Here is a 19,297-nt window from a genome sequence, read left to right as displayed (position 1 = left end):
ACAAAACAGAAAAAATGAAGGTTTACCTCGGTGTGAGTTATTTTTGTTTTTTTTTTTTTTTTTTGCATTACGCGGGCCTCTCACTGTTGTGGCCTCTCCCATTGCGGAGCACAGGCTCCGGACGTGCAGGCTCAGCGGCCATGGCTCACGGGCCCAGCCGCTCCGCGGCATGTGGGATCTTCCCGGACCGGGGCCCGAACCCGTGTCCCCTGCATCGGCAGGCGGACTCTCAACCACTGTGCCACCAGGGAAGCCCCTTGCTGTGACTTTTAACCTCTGAAAGGTTTGTTTTATTTCAAAATTATCTCTATAATAATTTAACAGTGTGTGTTCCTTTGTGTGTTTAAAATAAAATCATAAAGATCAAAAATTGAGAAAGGAATTCATAAAACATAAGACAAAAATTAATAAAAATAATTCTATTTCATGCTGACTGATAAATCAGCAAAGAACAATAAGGCAATTATGCAATCTTCTGAATTTTATGCCTCATCTATATAGTGAAACTAGCACCCTTTATTTTTGTTGGAACTAAATCCTTTTGGAAAAGCAACTTAGCGACGTTCAGCAAAACCAAAGAAAAGTGTATTCATATTTAACCACTCTTTCATGTATTCAAAATGGAGGTGATTAAGTAAATTACAGTGTATTTTTAATTGAAATATTGCACAATCATCACAATAATATTTTAAAGTTTTAAAATCTATCACGGGATAAATAAATATCAAATAACAACTGAATTCCATATGGATTAAATAAATAAAATTATAATTAATTTAAATATGATGCAAATACTAAATCTCTTTAGCAAGGGTTAGGGGTTTTCATGTGGACAAGACTGTCTCAGCTTAAAAGTAAAGCAGATATTTAGCCTATACAAAACCCTATACACATGGCTTTCATTCTCAAAGATTGGTGACCTATTTTCATGAATAAATGTCTGGGCTACACAGAGCAATATTAGGGGAAAAAAAGACTGATAAATTTGTTGAGGTGAAAATAACATTAACAATCTTCATAATAAAAATTTGCATAAAACCTAAAACATGGAAAATATTTGAAATAAATATGATTGATTAAAAAAGGTAAATAAATATATTTTTTAAATAACAATGAAGAAAAACAGGTGAGATCTACCATTCAAGGAACATATTATTCCAATCTTTCACAAACAGTTCTAACTTTATGAAACTGATACAGCCTTGGCATCAAAATCAGAAGAGGACAGTGTGAGAAAGGAAAATTATGGTCCATCAAAAATTAAATGCAAAATCTAAAGCAATTATTAGAAAAATCTATTAATGTAATTCACTACTTTGACGGGTAAAGGAAAAGGAAATGTATGATTATCTCACTAGATGCCAAAAAAATAAAGCATTTGATAAAATGTTTATCCTTGCATGTTAAGAAAAAAAAATCAACCAACTAAGCAAACCAAGAATGAAATAGACAAAAAATTTTCATTAACTTGAGTCTACCCAAAACCTACATCTTATATTACTCTGAATAGTGAAATATTAAAAACATTCATGTTACTATCAATAACAAAATAAAGATTCTCAATATTGTTCTTCCATACAACACTCTACTGGAGGTTCTATTTTGAATAACCAAAAAAGAAGTAAAAATAAAAGATATAAAGACTAGAAGAAATAAAAAACATATTCAGCTAATTTGTCTACATAAAACCAAAATGTAATCTACATATTATTATAATTAATTAGAAAGTTTATGCAAGTCATGGCATGAAACATTAATCTAGAAAACTGTCCTTCCATTAAATTGGCCAAATACTCTAATCATACTCATGCTTCAGGATCTTTGCACTTGCTGTTCTCTCTTTCAGGAATGCTCTGCCCTTAGATGTAAGCTTAGCTTGCTCTCTAAATTTCCTCAGCCTTCTATTCGAATGTCATCATAGCAGTAAGACTTCCCTGTCACCCTACATAGGGCAGCAGCCTCTCCTTGCCTCTGACACTCTTTATTTCCTCTTACTCCACTGTACTTTTCTCCATGGCCTTTACTGTTTGAGATTTCTTCATTCATTGATTTATGCATCCACTTGTTCATTCATGTTGTGTCTTTCCCTCCCCTCTCTTTCTAGAATGCAATTAGAATAAAGGTGAGGATTTTGTCTGTTCTGTTCACTGCTGTATTCCCCAATCTTTGAAGAGTGACTGGCATAAAATGGGTGCCCCAAAGTATTACTGAATAGCTGGAGGCTGGAAGAATAAATATTGACACATACGGACTATCATTAACATGAGAACAGCCAACCTTCAGGGAGTACATATATGCTGAATGAGAAGAACACTGGGCTTAAGTCTGATCCCTAAAGAAACAGTGTTCACAGGATGATTAGGAGAAGGGTCCCCAGTGAGTGAGACTGAGAAAAAGCAACCAGAGAAAATGATGATGATAGTGATGAAGATAATTACAGTAATTACACTAGATTTTGTTTTATCAAACATTATGTACTGATACAAAACACTTTCATATTAATTATTATTCTGTATTTCTTTTTGAATCCTTAAAAAAATGCTACGAGGTAAAGACTATAATAATCTCCATTTTATAGATGAGAAAATCGAAGTTTAGGGGGTTAAATAATGTTTCCAAAGCTACAAACCATTAGTGGGACAGCCAGGATTTGAGTCAATACACTACCCAGTTATAGAAGTCAAAGGACTGGTGACTTTCAAAAAAAGGGACAGTGATAAACACTGTCAAGTGAAACTAAAATTAGAATCTCTAATCAGAATTTGTGTAATTCTTATAAAATTAAGTATACACTTGGCCCGTTGAGCTATGTTCTCTACCAATAAAAGATTTCACTTGGATATCATCTAATAGATTCTCCTTCAATGTAACAGATATAAAGAGAGAGAAAGTTTTAAAAATAAAAGTGATGTCTGTGAACTAAACGATCTGGGATTCAGTGATAGCAATCCTCTCATTATTTTAGTGATTAAACACCTAGCCAAAGCTGGTGGTGATTTAAAGTTGCTATTTGTTTGATGTCGCCCTAGGAGTCAAAATAGATTTCTCCAGTTCTTTATCCAAGATGCAAATGATATTTAATAGCTATTATTTATGGTATATCTATAGCAGTATACAACAGAGTCTATGCCATTTTAGGAGATACAGTTTAAATTTTCAGTCATGAAAAGTACACGTTCCAAGCTTTGACATCTACACTGACGAAACTGGCCCACCAGGAAATAATTGTCCTACTTTTCAGATGAATCAAGCACTATAATTGGGATTGTGTTTATGTGAGAGAAACAAATCAATCTGGCAAAACTGAACAAGACTGTTTTATGCTCTTTCTCCTAACAACCTTAGGCTTGTCACATAACACTAGTCCCTTCCTGTTATTTAGTGATTTGTAGATACCACATGCTATCATGTTGCCCTGCAACATGAAATCTTCACTGCAGGCCTATGTGTATTAACTTTGAGAAGCCTTTATATATATTTCTCCAGTTCTTATTCCACAAGGAGAAATATCTTGAATGAATGTCCAGATTTCAAAATGGGAAACTGGAAATGTGGACAAGTTAACTGGCTTTGTCATTCTCACACAACTGAAAATGGTTGAGGCAGGATGTAATGCTCACTCTTGATGCCTGAGCTATTTCCAGGACCTCACAGCTGCCTTACTTACAAGACATATAGATTATTGATGAAGAATTTAGACCCAGGAGTCAAGCTGCATGGATTTCTGTGTGACCATGGGCAAACTATTGCATTTCTCTAAGGCCTATTCTAGTTGTCAGAAGAGGATTACAGTAACACCTAATTCCAAAAATGATTTTGAAGATTAACTAAGATGTGGCATGAAAAGCTCCTAGCACGGGGCATGGCACATGATAAGTGCTTCATACATGTTAGTTGTTACTTGTGTCACTATAATCAGACTCCAAGCATATGTGTATCACCGAGTTGAAATGATTTTTGCCAGATCCTTGTTCATTTGGTTCAAGTGTGCTTCATAGTTCTAAAATAAATCTGTTATCCAAGTTATTGTAGAAGTATATTCACTATGTGCGTCCTACACCTATTCAAATCAATACAAACTATATCTATTTGCTGGTATTTTTAATTCAAAGTAGACTTGAAATAGGCTTACCATAAAAATATATAACCAATGTAATTTAAAATGAATATTAACTTTAAAAAAGTAGAAACAGTTATTAATGTTACATTATTTATATTTATATACTGGATGTATCACTGACCAAAGCTTGGGTAAAGTTATTATAAGTAGTTTGTATGAGAGCACTTAAAGGAGATAAGAGAATCATAAATTGTATAATCTGCACTCTCATTCTTCACTTTTCCCACAAACTCCTCTTTTTATTTTATTTTATTTTTTTTACAAACTCCTCTTTCAAAAACTTGATATTTATCTCTTCTTGTAAAAAGCTAATAACAACACCTTCCCTTTCTCCTGCCTCCATTTAAAGAAAAAAATGCCAGGTTAATGACAGTTCAATTGTACTAAAGGGCATCATAGAAATCATAAGGTTTGAGTTGGGTCTTGAAGGTTTGGTAGAATTTGATAAGTGGGAGGGATAAGCAGAAGTCAGCAAGAAAACTATGAAAGGAAAGTTTGACACTGAAATGATTGGGCCATGGGATGCCTGTCAGGGTGGAGTACAATGTAGATTTGAACACACAGGGTGGGACATGATTATAGAGGCCTTTGTTTATCAAATAAAGTAGTTAAGATATAATTAGGTAATACCAAGGACAGTCTCTGATATAAAGTTAACTCATGTTTAAAGAACCTAAAATAAGGAGCCTTTACGTAAATAACTATGCTACAACTCTCCAATGGGACAAAATGAGACCTCAGGGGCAACCCTCCAAATTGATACATACAGCATGCATTCAAGTTAAAATATTCAATAGCATCATAATATTTCATGTAGAGATATTCCACGATTTGTTCAACCTTTCTCTTTTGAACAACATTCAGGTGATACCCAAGTTTCTACCATGACAAACAATGATGATATATATACATAGTTTCAAGGTGCCTGATTTTCGGTAGGAAGGGTTTCCTAACTAAGACTATGGTGCTTAGAATTTATGTAAGTGCCAGAAACTTTCCAGCAAGGCTGTTATAATTTGCATTCCTCTTGTTTTTGATGAATGTGGATGCATCAGCTCCTTAAATTTGGCAAAATAATTGTAGTTCATTATTATTTTATATTTCCTTTCTCTATTCATGAGAAAGATCATTCATGTTTCTGACCTTTATTTCCTTCCAGTTTTATTGAGATAAAATTGACATACAGCACCGTATACGTTTATGATAACATTAAGCATAATTATTTGACTTACATAATCGTGAAATGATGATCATAATCCATCATCTCATACAGACACAAAATAAAAGAAGAAAAGATTCCTCCCTGTGATGACAGTTCTTAGGATTTGCTCTCTTAACAACTTTCATATATAACATGCAACAGTGACAATTATATTTATCATGTTACACATTACACCGCTAGTACTTATTTATCTTGGAACTGGCACGTTGTACCTTTTCACTTCCTTAATCTAGCTCTCCCTCCCCCTAACTCCTACCTCTGGTAACAAGAAATCTGATCTCCTTTTCCACAGGTTTGTTGTTGGTTTTTGTTTGTTTGTTTTTAAGTATAATTGACCTACAACCTTATGTTAGTTCTTGGTTCACAACATAGTGACAGATGTTTCTAACATTATAAAATGATGACCATGATAAGTCTAGTTACCATCTGTCACCATACAAAGCTATTACATTATTATTGACTGTATTCCCCATGCTGTCCATTTCATCCCCGTGATTCATTTATTTCGTAGCTTATATTATATTCGTGCCTCTCAATTTCCCTCACCAATTTCACTCACCCCTGACCCTCTTGCCTCTGGCAACCACTTGTTCATACTTACGGTATCTGTGACTCTGTTTCTGTTTTGTTATGTTTGTTCACTCGTTTTGTTTTGATTTTCTTCTGTGAAAATCTTGGGTCATTCTACTTGAGAACTGTAAAACCAAATATGTAGTTTTCCATATTCTGTGTTTCCAATCTTGCTTTAAGAGTTCTCCCCAACCCTTGGGCTATACAACTATTTTTTAAAATTCTTTTTCTAAACTTGTGTTGCTTTTTGTTTTTACATTTAAATATTTACTCTATCTCAAATTTATTGTTATGAAATGAGATACACACTAATTTTCTTTGTTTGGGGTAGAAAATTGTTTCAATAAATGAACCACTATTTCCAATTGAATAGAAATTTTACTTTTTCACATATCAAGTTCCCATATAAAATAAGAAGTAATTCTGGGGACTTCCCTGGTGGCACAGTGGTTATAAGAATCCACCTGCCAATACAGGGGACATGGGTTCGAGCCCTGGTTGGGGAAGATCCCACATGCCGCGGAGCAACTAAGCCTGTGCACCACAACTACTGAGCCTGTGCTCCACAACAAGAGAAGCCACCGCAATGAGAAGCCCACGCACCAAAACGAAGAGTAGTCCCCGCTCGCCATAACTAGAGAAAGCCCACGTGCAGCAACGAAGACCCAAAGCAGCCAAAAATAAATAAATTAATTAATTAAAAAAAAAAAAAGAAGTAATTCTGGTCAAAATTCTATTCAACTGATCCCGTATTTCTTGCTATATTTTCTTGGATCATAGCCTTCATATCATAATTTTTGAAACACTTGGTTATATATTCCTCCATATTAACTAATAAAATAGTTTTATCAAGTTATAAACAAAATAACATAAGTAAAAAAGATTCTGAATAAAATGCACATATTTATTTTGAGACAATCTACATAATTAAGATATTAGGTCTTCCTATTCAGAACATAATATTGTATTTTCCCCATATTTTGGATTTTTGTGCAAGTTCATGTATGAGTATATATGTATGTGTGTGTATGTGCATGTTTATGAAAATTTCAAGTTCTAAATAACTGATGTTAAATTAATTTTTAAATATAACTCTAAGTTGAAACTCCCTTATGTTGGTTTGAATTAGAAGGTAGTCTGGGTGATTGAGAGAGGTAAATTTGATATTCATAATCCTGAGTTTCAAGAAATGTAGGTTTCAATACATTATATAAAAACAAAGTTAAAAAGCAAGATGAAACTGAAGATTTTAACAAATTTTTATTGAAGTACTTGAAAAAAATTCTCATAAATTTTCAGTTACTGTGCTATCAACTGGAGTATAAAAATAGTTTTTGAGTCATAGAAATTTCATGTTACAGGGGATAACCTCTTTCATATAACAGAAATATTAAGGGACTTTCAAAGATAATATAACTAATTGAGTACAGCCAGATTAGAATATGGATCTATTTAGTCTTAATAATTTAGGATACATCAAATAATATTATATAAGTAAATTTCTTTTACTCAGTTTATACAACCCAGTTTAATAAGTGCTGAATGCAAGGGAATGAATTCTTTTAAATTGGTTGAATGTCACTCCAGGATGAATTTCTCTTCTAGAAATGTATACTTCAGGATTAATAGTTCAAAAATGTATATGTTAGTCCAAAGAGACATTTCTATATTTGGGTAAGATGTCACATATGCCTCAGACTGGTGCCGAGTGATTTCAAGGTAAAGCATTTGGTTGAATTTGAGAAAAGCTATCAGTTTATGGGTTAATAGTTAATCACTTACACTGATTAATGGGTGTTAATTAGCTTATGTGTCGGTCAGTCATTGTGAATGCTATGTGACATGAAAATGATTCAGTTAATAATGTAACTAATGTTATGATAAAGCTGAGAAAAAGACGTTGAACAAATACTCATTCATAAATCTTAGAAGAAAAGCCAGAGCAAACTTCCAGTTATGCAACATAAGAAACAGGGACATAAATTTAGTTTCCAGATCCTCTTTTAACTGCCTCTTCTACTTAGTTGTAGATTAGTGGGTCAACTGTATAATTCAATCGGTTGGAATTTGTTAAACGGTGGAATGTGTTGTTTGTTTACGAGTAATGTGAGTATATATTTTCATGCATGTACGTTTGCCTGGGTGTAGTGTTTTTATGTCTGTAGAGTTTACTTCAGCTAAAATAAGTCAAGCATAGTGTGATTTTTATCTACAGGGTTATCCTCATGATCTTCATATCTATCCTTAAATATGCCAAATGGCAAATTTGAAAAATTTGGAAAAATACAATATTTCTATCAAAATCATTTTTAGGTAATAGCTACCAAGCACTTCTAGTGACCTATTTATTTATTTTAATGTTAGAAAAATATGCTTTTCTCTTGTAATGTTGGCACCACAAAAGGAAAGAGGGAGAGTTGCATATTGAAGATACTGAATAAAACGAAGAACAGGATGGAGACAGAAAATAGACTGGTGAATGAAGCAAGAAAAAGAGGGAGCAAGCCCATTTTCTGCATTTTCTAAATGTTTCTGAGATCAAATGCCTTATATTTTAGACTTCTTTAAATTTCTGAGTATTTAGTAGATAGCAAAGTGGCTACTCAACGGATAAATTTCTCAGCTGCAGGAGCTCAGCAAACAGCAGTCTCTCAGCTTGCTGCCCTCTTCCTGTCTTCAATATCACCATCTTCCAAGGCAAGAGGTAGTGTGGATGGCACTCTCATCTTTCCAATGAAGTCAGTAAGAAGTGGCCTTTTATCAATTGTTATTCATAGCCAGCTAACAGACCGAAGAGAGGGGAAAGTTCATTGGCCCTTATTTGATTTAGGACTTCTCTGAAAGTCCCCTTTCAGGGCAAGATTTTGAAAATGTGCCATTAGCACATGGCCATTCTGTAATGGAACTCTGAATTGTTTAGTTCTGTTGACCAGCTTTCCCTCCCAGCAAAGTAGACATTAAAGAAAGTGAAATCTGAACTGGCAGGTATCTCAGGGCATCTGGACTAGACCGCTCTTATTTTCTGATATCTTTGCTTCAAATTGTTCTATTCCATGCTTGCTCTCCCTCACACCCCCAGCACCGCTTGATGGGTCATATGCACAGCCTCTCCTTTTCCCTTCCTACAACCCTAGTTCAGACTGCACTCGTTACCAGGCTCCGTTATCTGCCTCTACCCATCTATTCTTAATTCAATAATCAAAATATGCTAGCGTGATGTTAATACTTCAGAATTACTCCATCACTCTCCTGGTTCAATTCTTCTATGACTCCACCAATGTCTACAAAATAATGTGATTCAAAACCGTCCCTCATCTTGCCCTGATCTACACTGAGGCATTTTATGATTATTTATCTCTATATGATTTATCCCATACTCTAAAGAAAGTATTTGCTATGAATCCATCTTTCTTATTTTCTTCTTCTTGTTGTCATTTTTCCTGTAACTTTTCTACATTGCTAGTTCCAACCAATCTTAAGTTTAAATTCCTCCTAAAATCCTTTTCTAGTTCTAACAAGTAAAAATAATGTCTTCTCTAAATTCATTTCCCTTTTGCTTTATTCATACTCTCCTTAGGGAATTTACTAATTTTTTATGCTAAAACCATTTGCATAGTATTATACTGTGTGTGTGTGTACGCAGGTGTGTGGGTTTGTGTGCACACGCACCATATTTTTAGGACTAAGGAGAATAATTATGATTATCCTCAGAGAAGTATAAAAGGCCTTAGGCAAATTCAATACCCAACCCTGATAATAAATAATGAATAATCCAATTCAAATTGATTGCTTAACAAGTTGAATGGTGTAAATAAATAGATGGATAGATAAATTGATAGATAAATAACTGGGAATACCAAGTATAATTTGTGGTGGGCATGAAAATTGGTATCACTGCCTAAGAAAATTGTTTGACCCAGAAATTCCATTGCTAGATACAATACCAACAGACATGGACAAAAATGTGCATAGGAGCAATATTCTGAATAGCCACAGACTAGAAACCACACAAATATCATCAAAAATAGAATGGTAAATAAATTGTGCTATATTCATAAATCAGAATTTATGCGGAATTGAAGTAACAAAAACGATTGCTACTAATAATATGAATATATTTCAAAGAGCTAATGTGGAATGGAGAAAGCTAGACATAAAAAGTACATACTTTAATTTGTTTATGTAAAGTTAAAAAGTATGTGAAAGTAATCTGTGGTGACAGCAGTTAGATTTGTGATTACAAAATGGAATGACTGGGAGCTGACAAGAGGGAGGTCCCTGGGGTGCAGGCACTCTTCTAGATTTATCTTTTATAAATGTATTTATTTTATTTTTGGCTGCATTGGGTCTACGCTGCTGCGCGTGGGCTTTCTCTAGTTGCAGCAAGTGGGGGCTACCCTTTGTTGCGGTGCATGGGCTTCTTCTCATTGCAGTGGCTTCTCTTGTTCTGGAGCACCGGCTCTAGGCACGCAGGCTTCAGTAGTTGTGGCATGCGGGCTCAGTAGTTGTGGTGCACGGGCTTAGTTGCTCTGGGGCATGTGGGATCTTCCCGGACCAGGGCTCAAACCCGTGTCTCCTGCATTGGCATGCAGATTCTTAACCACTGCGCCACCAGGGAAGCCCTCATCTAGATTTTTGTCTGTGTCTTGTCACACAGGTGTGTTCACGTTTTAAAAAAGGTTTCAAGGGCTTTCCTGGTGGCGCAGTGGTTGAGAGTCTGCCTGCCGATGCAGGGGACACGAGTTTGTGCCCCGGTCTGGGAGGATCCCACATGCCGCGGAGCGGTTGGGCCCGTGAGCCATGGCCGCTGAGCCTGTGCGTCCGGAGCCTGTGCTCCGCAACGGGAGAGGCCACAACAGTGAGAGGCCCGTGCACCGCAAAAAAAAAAAAAAAAAAAAAAAGTTTCAAAATGTACACTGATCTCTGTGCATTTTACTATATGTATGTATGCTATACCTCAATAACAAGTTCAAAATGAATAATTATTGCAATGAATCAAAATATATTGAATAAAATAAAGGAAGAATCCATGGGTTCATTAGTAATACTCAATAATTAAGAGGAGAAGAGAGCAAAATTCTACATACATAAGAATGCCAATTACTAAACTTAGAAGTGATGGAAGAATAAGAAAATCCCCAATTTTCAGACTCCATGTAATACTTGATTCAGGTGTGTAATTAGCACTCAATAACAGGCAATTGTTTAAGTGTTTTTGTTTTATTGTTATTTTTCAATGCAATGCTTACCCTCTGGGACCTGGATAAACAATCACGTGTGCCTGCTGGGCTGACCTGTCAGAGTCCCAGCAGACTACTGTCTGTTAAGTATATACAGTTTATGTGTTTTGTTTGAATATAACTGGTGAAAGTGATGGTTTTTTTTTAAAAGCAGTAGTGATTTGGGGTTTTTTTGAGTTTTGTTTTGCTATTGCATTCCATTCTTGACCAAAGATTCCTTTAAGTCGTTTATTATGGAAAATTGTCACACTAACTTAAAGGAAGGGGTGGGGGAAATACATAAATTGTCTTCTAAAAAATTAAGTAAAATACTGAATACGTTAAAAATATGTATATATATATATATATATATAGTGTGTGTGTCTTATGAAATAAATGGATATTCAAAATGGCCAGATGAATTAAAAGCATTTGAGTTTAATTATTCTCATATAAAGATAACACCTCTACTTAAAAGTAGTGCTACTGAAGTTTCATATGACTTTCGTTTTCCTCTACATAGTTGTTTTCTTTTGATCCTTTTGTGGTTTTAATTATATTTGACTAGCAGCATATTTTAGTGTGACGTGTCATCACTTTTTCTGCCATGCCTGTTTAACTTGTCCTTATGTAGCATTTATTTTCATAGAGGCCTTTATGACTTTGCACCAGCAGGAAGAAATACTAAACCAAAAATTGTAAAGCAGCAGGGTGTAGTGCAGTATGTACAGGCCTGGGTGTCAGACAGATGGACCTAGGTTTAAATAGCAGGATTCCCACTTACTCACCAAGAGACCATGTCTATAAAATGTGAATAATGAATAGTGAGGGTGGATGTGCTTTAGGCCTACTAAATAGTGCCTATTAAATTATTTTTGTCATTACCATTCCTAGAGTATAACCCTAAGGAAATTGTTCATAAGTGCATTGGTGAACTGGTTCACTGGGAAGCATTTCTTTCTTTCTTTTTTCTTTTTTAATAGCTTTATTGCGATATAATTCACATACCATAACATTCACCCACTTAAAGTATACTATTTGGTGATTTTTAGTATATTCACAGGGTTGTGCAACCATAACTACAATATTAGAACATTTTTATCACCCTCAAAAGAAACTTTGTGTCCTTTAGCAGTCACCTCCCATCCCTTCCATTACCCCCAAGCCTAGGCAATCACTACTTTCTCCATATACAAATTGGCCTATTTTTGGATATTTTATAAAAATGGAATCACACAATATGTGATCTTTCGTGACTGGCTTCTTTCACTTAGCATAATGTTTTTAAGGTTCTTCCACAGGAAGCATCTATTTCTAAAAACAGCGATGTTAGAATGGAGCACCTCTTGTCATCTGGAAAATATACCATAAAGGAAGGGATGAAAACAGAAAGCAGAGGGGCTAGCACTCTTGCGTTCTGCTGGCACCTGTAATCGCAGGCTGGATCTGAGGACTGCAGAAGATAAAACACAAACAAACAAGCAAAAAACCTGACTGAAGAATTTAAAACCTTCTATTGCAGAGGAAGATCTTGGGTTTAAAACAAATCATTAACTATTTTGTAGCGTCTTTCTTATTATTTAGGGAGCCCATATCACTGGGAAAGAAAAGCAAAGATTGTCAGCCAGAAAATAAGTTGGAGGCAAGAAAGTCTTTTATCAAAAGTTTCCATAGGCACTGAGTTTAAGATATCATGAAATGTCACAATTCGGACTGAACAGAGAATAATGTGTCATTCTATTGCAGAGCTAGTTTTTGTTTAATTTTCTATTGTCTCTTGAGGGGAAAAAAGTCCTATCTCTCCTGCAAAAAAACCCATAAACCTGGCAAAAGACCTGTGAATCTTGTTCAACATTGCCATAGCGCGTTGCTTAAATTCACAGGCTTGAGCAAATGCGTTACTACTCACGACCTCTGCTTTCTTCTTTCTAGGTGCCTCCCATACTCCTTGATAAGCAGTTTTCTGAATTCACTCCGGACATTACACCCATCATTTTGGCAGCCCATACAAATAATTACGAGATAATAAAACTTTTGGTTCAGAAAGGCGTCTCGGTGCCCAGACCCCACGAGGTCCGCTGTAACTGCGTCGAATGCGTGTCCAGCTCGGATGTGGACAGTCTCCGTCACTCCCGCTCCAGACTCAACATCTACAAGGCCCTGGCCAGCCCCTCTCTCATCGCCCTGTCCAGTGAAGACCCTTTTCTCACAGCCTTTCAGTTAAGTTGGGAGCTCCAGGAACTGAGTAAGGTGGAAAATGAATTCAAGTCAGAGTATGAGGAGCTGTCACGACAGTGTAAACAATTTGCTAAGGACCTACTGGATCAGACAAGAAGTTCCCGCGAGCTGGAAATCATTCTTAATTACCGCGATGACAACAGTCTCCTAGAAGAGCAAAGTGGAAATGATCTCGCGAGACTCAAATTGGCCATTAAGTACCGTCAGAAAGAGGTGAGTTTTGCCAGACTTTATCCATCAAAATGCCACAGAATTTAAATGGCAGTGAGGGAAATTGGTACTCCAAAATTAGGTTGGGGGTTTAAAGCATTTTCTGTTTAACTGTAAGTGGATGATATTTATTGTTTGCCAGATTACTGATGATGAAACACATTGAAGAGGGGCGGTAAGTAGGTTAATAATTAGTGATGGTTTTTGACATCTGTGTTAAAATGTACACAGTTAATGGTGTGTGATGGTAAAACTAATGAATTTTAGAATCTCTGCACTGAGAGTTCTGGTTCTGCCATTTATAAGTTTTGCTACTTTAGAGGGTCACACAGATCTCTTTGAGTTTCGGTTTTCTCATCTGGTTAAGGGGCTTTATATTTGATTATATATATATATATATATATTTCTTTATACATATAAAATATTTTACTCACAGATTTGTAGGAAGTGTAAAATGAGTGGATGTGTGTGAAGGCTCTTAGTAAATTATAAGGTATGATCCTAATAAAATACATTATTAGAAGTTATTAATAAAGGAAAGCCTTTAGTCCAACAGCAGATGAAAATACTAAAACTTCCTTCATGTCTGGCGTAGTTTCTTGATTTGTCGGGAATGAGAAGTTAAGAAGTCAATTGCAAATTGCAGAAGAGTAATAAATTTTTCATTAGATTTCCATGGATTTGAACATTAAATAAGGAAAATTCAGATCTATTACACTTATCACCTAGTGTAATTGTTTTTTGTTTCCATCACTGATTTTGAGTAAGTTCTCAAAAATCCATTTACTGGGGCTTCCCTGGTGGCGCAGTGGTTGAGAGTCCGCCTGCCGATGCAGGGGACACGGGTTCGTGCCCCGATCCCGGAGGATCCCGCGTGCCGCGGAGCGGCTGGGCCCGCGAGCCGTGGCCGCGGGGCCTGTGTGTCCGGAGCCTGTGCTCCGCAACGGGAGAGGCCACAGCAGTGAGAGGCCCGCGTACAGCAAAAAAAAAAAAAAAAAATCCATTTACTTCTACCTCCAGAAAATATTGGTTTTCTTTTCATTGGTGAATTATAGTAATTGTTCTAGAACAAAAGTTGGAAAAAACTAGGTATGTAATATAAGATGAAAAAGAAAGAGAAAAAGAAACTTCTGAAAAAAAATGTATTCATTTTTTTTTAACTTGGCCCTAAATATTCTACATTAGCACTGGCTGCTTTATATATTGCTAGTTACTGAATACTTAAGATTGAAGATACCTGAATTTGCTTCTTTGAGTTTTTCCTGTAGTTCTTTGGCCAGTTGTCATGGGAGCCTAAAAGTAATTAACAATCTTTTCCCTGAACAGCAAAGGAAACAGCTTCTTTCCTGTGCATTCCCACTGATTATAAAATCACATGTACTAGTATCAATTCATTTTTTTAGGGTATTGTGTTTAGGACTCAGGGTTCTTTTTTTTTTTAAGGGACTAGAATAATTTTAATATGCAACTAGAAGAAATTGATGAAAAATTTCACATGATTAAAGATTGTAAAATACTAAATATGAAACTTACAAATACACCAGATAGATTTAATTGATATTTATAGGACATTCCATCCAAAAAACAGCAGATTACACTTTCTTCTCAAGTGCACATGGAACATTCTCCAGGATAGATCACATCTTGGGTCACAAATCAAGCCTCAGTAAATTTAAGAAAATTGAAATCATATCAAACATCTTTTCTGACCACAACGCTATGAGATTAGAAATGAATTACAGGGGAAAAAATGTAAAAAATACAAACATATGGAGGCTAAACAATATGTTACTAAATAACCAAGAGATCACTGAAGAAATCAAAGAGGAAATCAAAAAAGACAAATGACAATGAAAACACAACAATCCAAAACCTATTGGATGCAGCAAAAGCAGTTCTAAGAGGGAAGTTTATAGCTATACAAGCCTACCTCAAGAAACAAGAAAAATCTCAAATAAACAATCTAACCTTACACCTGAAGGAACTAGAGAAAGAAGAACAAACAAAACCCAAAGTTAGCAGAAGGAAAGAAATCATAAAGATCAGAGAAGAAATAAATGAAATAGAAACAAAGAAAACAATAGCAAAGATCAATAAAACTAAAAGCTGGTTCTTTGAGAAAATAAACAAAATTGATAAACCATTAGCTAGACTCATCAAGAAAAAGAGGGATAGGACTCAAATCAATAAAGTTAGAAATGAAAAAGGAGAAGTTACAACAGACACTGCAGAAATACAAAGCATCCTAAGAGACTGCTACAAGCAACTCTATGCCAATAAAATGGACAACCTGGAAGAAATAGACAAATTCTTAGAAAGGTATAACCTTCCAAGACTGAGCCAGGAAGAAATAGAAAATATGAACAGAGCAATCACAAGTAATGAAATTGAAACTGTGATTAAAAATCTTCCAACAAACAGAAGTCCAGGACCAGATGGCTTCACAGGTGAATTCCATCAAACATTTAGAGAAGAGCTAACACCCATCCTTCTCAAACTCTTCCAAAAAATTGAGGAGGAAGGAACACTCCCAAACTCATTCTGTGAGGCCACACCATCACCCTGATACCAAAACCAGCAAAGATACTACAAAAAAAGAAAATTACAGACCAATATCACTGATGAATATAGATGCAAAAATCCTCAACAAAATACCAGCAAACAGAATCCAACAATACATTAAAAGGATCATACACACAAACAAAGAAAGAAACTTACAAGTAATTGCATGCATTAGAACTGATAAAACATTACATATATGTTGTTCTCTGTTTTGTTCTTGAGCCACTAAAAATGTTCATTCCTACTGAACATTTTTTTCTTTGCTTAGGTTCTTTTGTGTATTTTAGGAATATACAAAGGGAACTCAACTTCAAAGCCTATTGAATAAAAGCCACAAATTTAGTCCCTAGCTAGATATGTCAGAAGCAAAGTAATAGAAAGCATTTGATAATTTCTAACACTTCTTTCAAGATGCTTATACTTTTTGCTTATATGAAGTTTGGGAATTGGAAGGTAATAGAACCTAACATTGCAGCAGGGTGAAGGAAGGCTAAAAACATATAACATGTAATAAGAAAATAAGAATTAGTAATGTCTTTTAAAAGATACATTTTTAAAAGACCCTGCCTTTGCATTTTCTATTTTAATCTTTTGCGATTACATTGGAGAAAAAAATTAAAATTCTTACAGAGTTGTTCTGGAGTATCTTTTATTCAATATTAAAGAGCATATTTCCCTGGAGTTGAGAGTTTTTCCAGAGCAAAGTAATGTTGGATGGCTAATAGCATTATAAAATCGAGAATAAGATTTTACTTTCATATAAATTCTTTGAAATCATACGTTGCATTTTATGAAACATATTCCTAAATTATTCAGAAATTACTGATTTCAAAATATTTAAGATCTTCTAGTAGGATCTTGTGTCTTAAATGAAACTCTGCTTTAACATAAATGTCTTGCCTTGTTACCATTTAACCACAAGTTTTCCTTATTTCAGTCTACAAAAGATTGAGGTTTGTCTTTGGTCCATCTCTTACATTTTTGGAATACCTTCCCATTAATCTTCACATGGCTGAGTCTTACTCAGTCTTTAAAGTTCATCTCAGGTCTCTGCTCCCCCAGGGAGATTCCATGAAGCAATCCCCCTCCATACAGTCTCTGGGATAAATGCCTTCATTATGCACATTCTAGATCACATTGTATTGCTACATTTCACTTGCCTTCTCTAGGCTGTGAATGTCAGGAACACATCTATCTCATTCACCAGTCCTACCTCAGTACTTGATAGAGCTCCATGTGAACTGATCTCAATATGTTCAATATGAATGCACTTGAATGAAGTTACAGAATTTCTTAGTTCTGGAAGGCTCCCTGCATGTTTCTTTGCCTGATTAATTTGCAGTGTTTAGGTTAATAATGGAAAGCAATGAAATACATTATTTTTTGTGAAAAGACTGTAGTTCACTCCCCATATAGCTCTTCAAATTAAAGTGAAAAAAATAATCTCTACATAGTAAACAGTATATGTTCTTTTAAATGTACTTCTCCCTTTCATGAAGGTATGTCAACAGTCTTGCAACATTAACTTTAAACTGTGGTACTAATCTGGGTTTTCTCTTAGAAATTAAGGAAGTTGTTAAAGAAGTACATAAATCAACATTTGGAGAGCCCTGTACTCATACCTTTTTATCCCATCCTGAAGCAATGAGAGAAATATGAAGAGATTCTGTCAATCAGATGCCTTCAATAGCATGGTGCATTGTATTTATTCCAAATATTCCATAACACAGCTCTTTAAAGCTCTCAAGATTTATGGTTTTATGTTTCTTGATTTATTCAAAACTCCTTGTTGTGGAATCAAGAAACAAACCTCCTGTCAGAAAGGATACATAGGGGGTAGAATTCAGGGTCAGTAGAAGCACAGAGGATAAAAAAACTCTAATACAACCAGGGGTTCCCCTGGATAGGAGAGAAGGGGAGGTAAAGGGCAAGGTACCAGAAGAGTGCTGGGTAATGGGAGAGCAGTGAAATAATGAATGGGGAAGAAGCAAAAGAAATTTGTTTTCTTAAAACTTCATAGGGCTGAACGTTTTGGTATTTCATAAGCTTTATTTTGTTATGTTATAAACTCTCTATTGATAAGTTTATCGTGCCAAAATTTTTAAATTCAAATTTCATTAGAAAAGAGTCAATAAATGGCAGTATAAATTCAAACTTGCTAATGGCTGAATTTCATATTAAAAACAAAATTAAAATACCACTCATGTTCTATATGTACCTGAAATCTACATGGGAAGCTCCTTCTGGAGGTCTGTAGTCAGATGCCATTTGGTGCTCTGGTAGTGGTTGAGGAAAAATAGCATCTATATGTATATATATTTTTTAATTTGCAGCTACCAACCCTCAAGGATGTACCATTGCCCATCTCCACCAAAAAGAAAAGAAAAACCACAGAGAAATCAATAATAATGTTGCTTCCTAGCTGTTATGTCAGAACCTTGGGATTGTGTTGGCAAACAATGGCTCTCTCCTCTTAAATCCATTGGATTCTGGTAGCAGCCATGGAAGAGCTTTGCATTTGCTACAAATGGGGCATGAAGAGCTGACCTTTGTTAACCATTGGTTGTCTTTGAATCTTTTGTTTTCTTCCTTTTCCACTCTTATTCAAGTCTAGGATGTCTAAAATATACCTTTCATATTTTCTTGTGTCTGTTAAATTCCACATAAGAGTATGGATAATTTGGAGGGAAAAAATGTCTCATACTATAGAGATTGTCTCATGGACATCAAATAACTATTATAGAAGAATAGCAAAGAGAGCACTTCTGGGGAGAAAAATGAGAAAAGGTGCTGCATACAGTGTTCCCCTCCATAACTGAGATTTTTCTGGTGAAATAACTTTGAGAGTCACTCATATAAGTAAATATGGTGATGCCTTTGCCTTAGTTTACTTTACTTAACACATACTGGGTTATTTGAATTCGATTTGATATTATTTACCATGGTCCTCTCTTTTTTCTCTCTTCTCTGTTTTGAACTGTTTTGAAAACATTCATGTTTTTCAGATCTCTTCTTAAATACTACTTTCTCTGGGAAGCCTTCCCTTTGAGTTCCTAACTCAAAATTAATCATTAGTTTCTCTTGCTATGACAGCAACACTGCTTTATTGCAAGTGCTGTTTTGCTTCTTATTTGTTTTCACGTTTTGTTTCTCCAG

At 35.2% G+C, this 19,297-nt stretch overlaps 1 protein-coding gene across 1 annotated transcript in view; it reads left to right on the top strand.

Annotated features, from left to right (window-relative positions):
• TRPC4 (transient receptor potential cation channel subfamily C member 4) overlaps nt 1-19,297 on the top strand; it is a gene marked incomplete at its 3' end in the record, with an annotated part of 151,892 nt that overhangs the window by 53,463 nt on the left and 79,132 nt on the right. Inside the window, exon 3 of the mRNA XM_082602333.1 lies at nt 13,064-13,582. Within this exon, the coding sequence (XP_082458459.1) occupies nt 13,064-13,582 (519 nt within the window). The remainder of the gene's footprint in view (nt 1-13,063; nt 13,583-19,297) is intronic.

Source organism: Mesoplodon mirus (genome assembly GCF_964341445.2).
Source record: "Mesoplodon mirus genome assembly, chromosome: 17".
Taxonomy (NCBI): Eukaryota; Metazoa; Chordata; class Mammalia; order Artiodactyla; family Ziphiidae; genus Mesoplodon; species Mesoplodon mirus.
The sequence above is the reverse complement of the archived record's forward strand: the minus strand, read 5'-3'. Positions and strand labels throughout refer to the sequence as shown.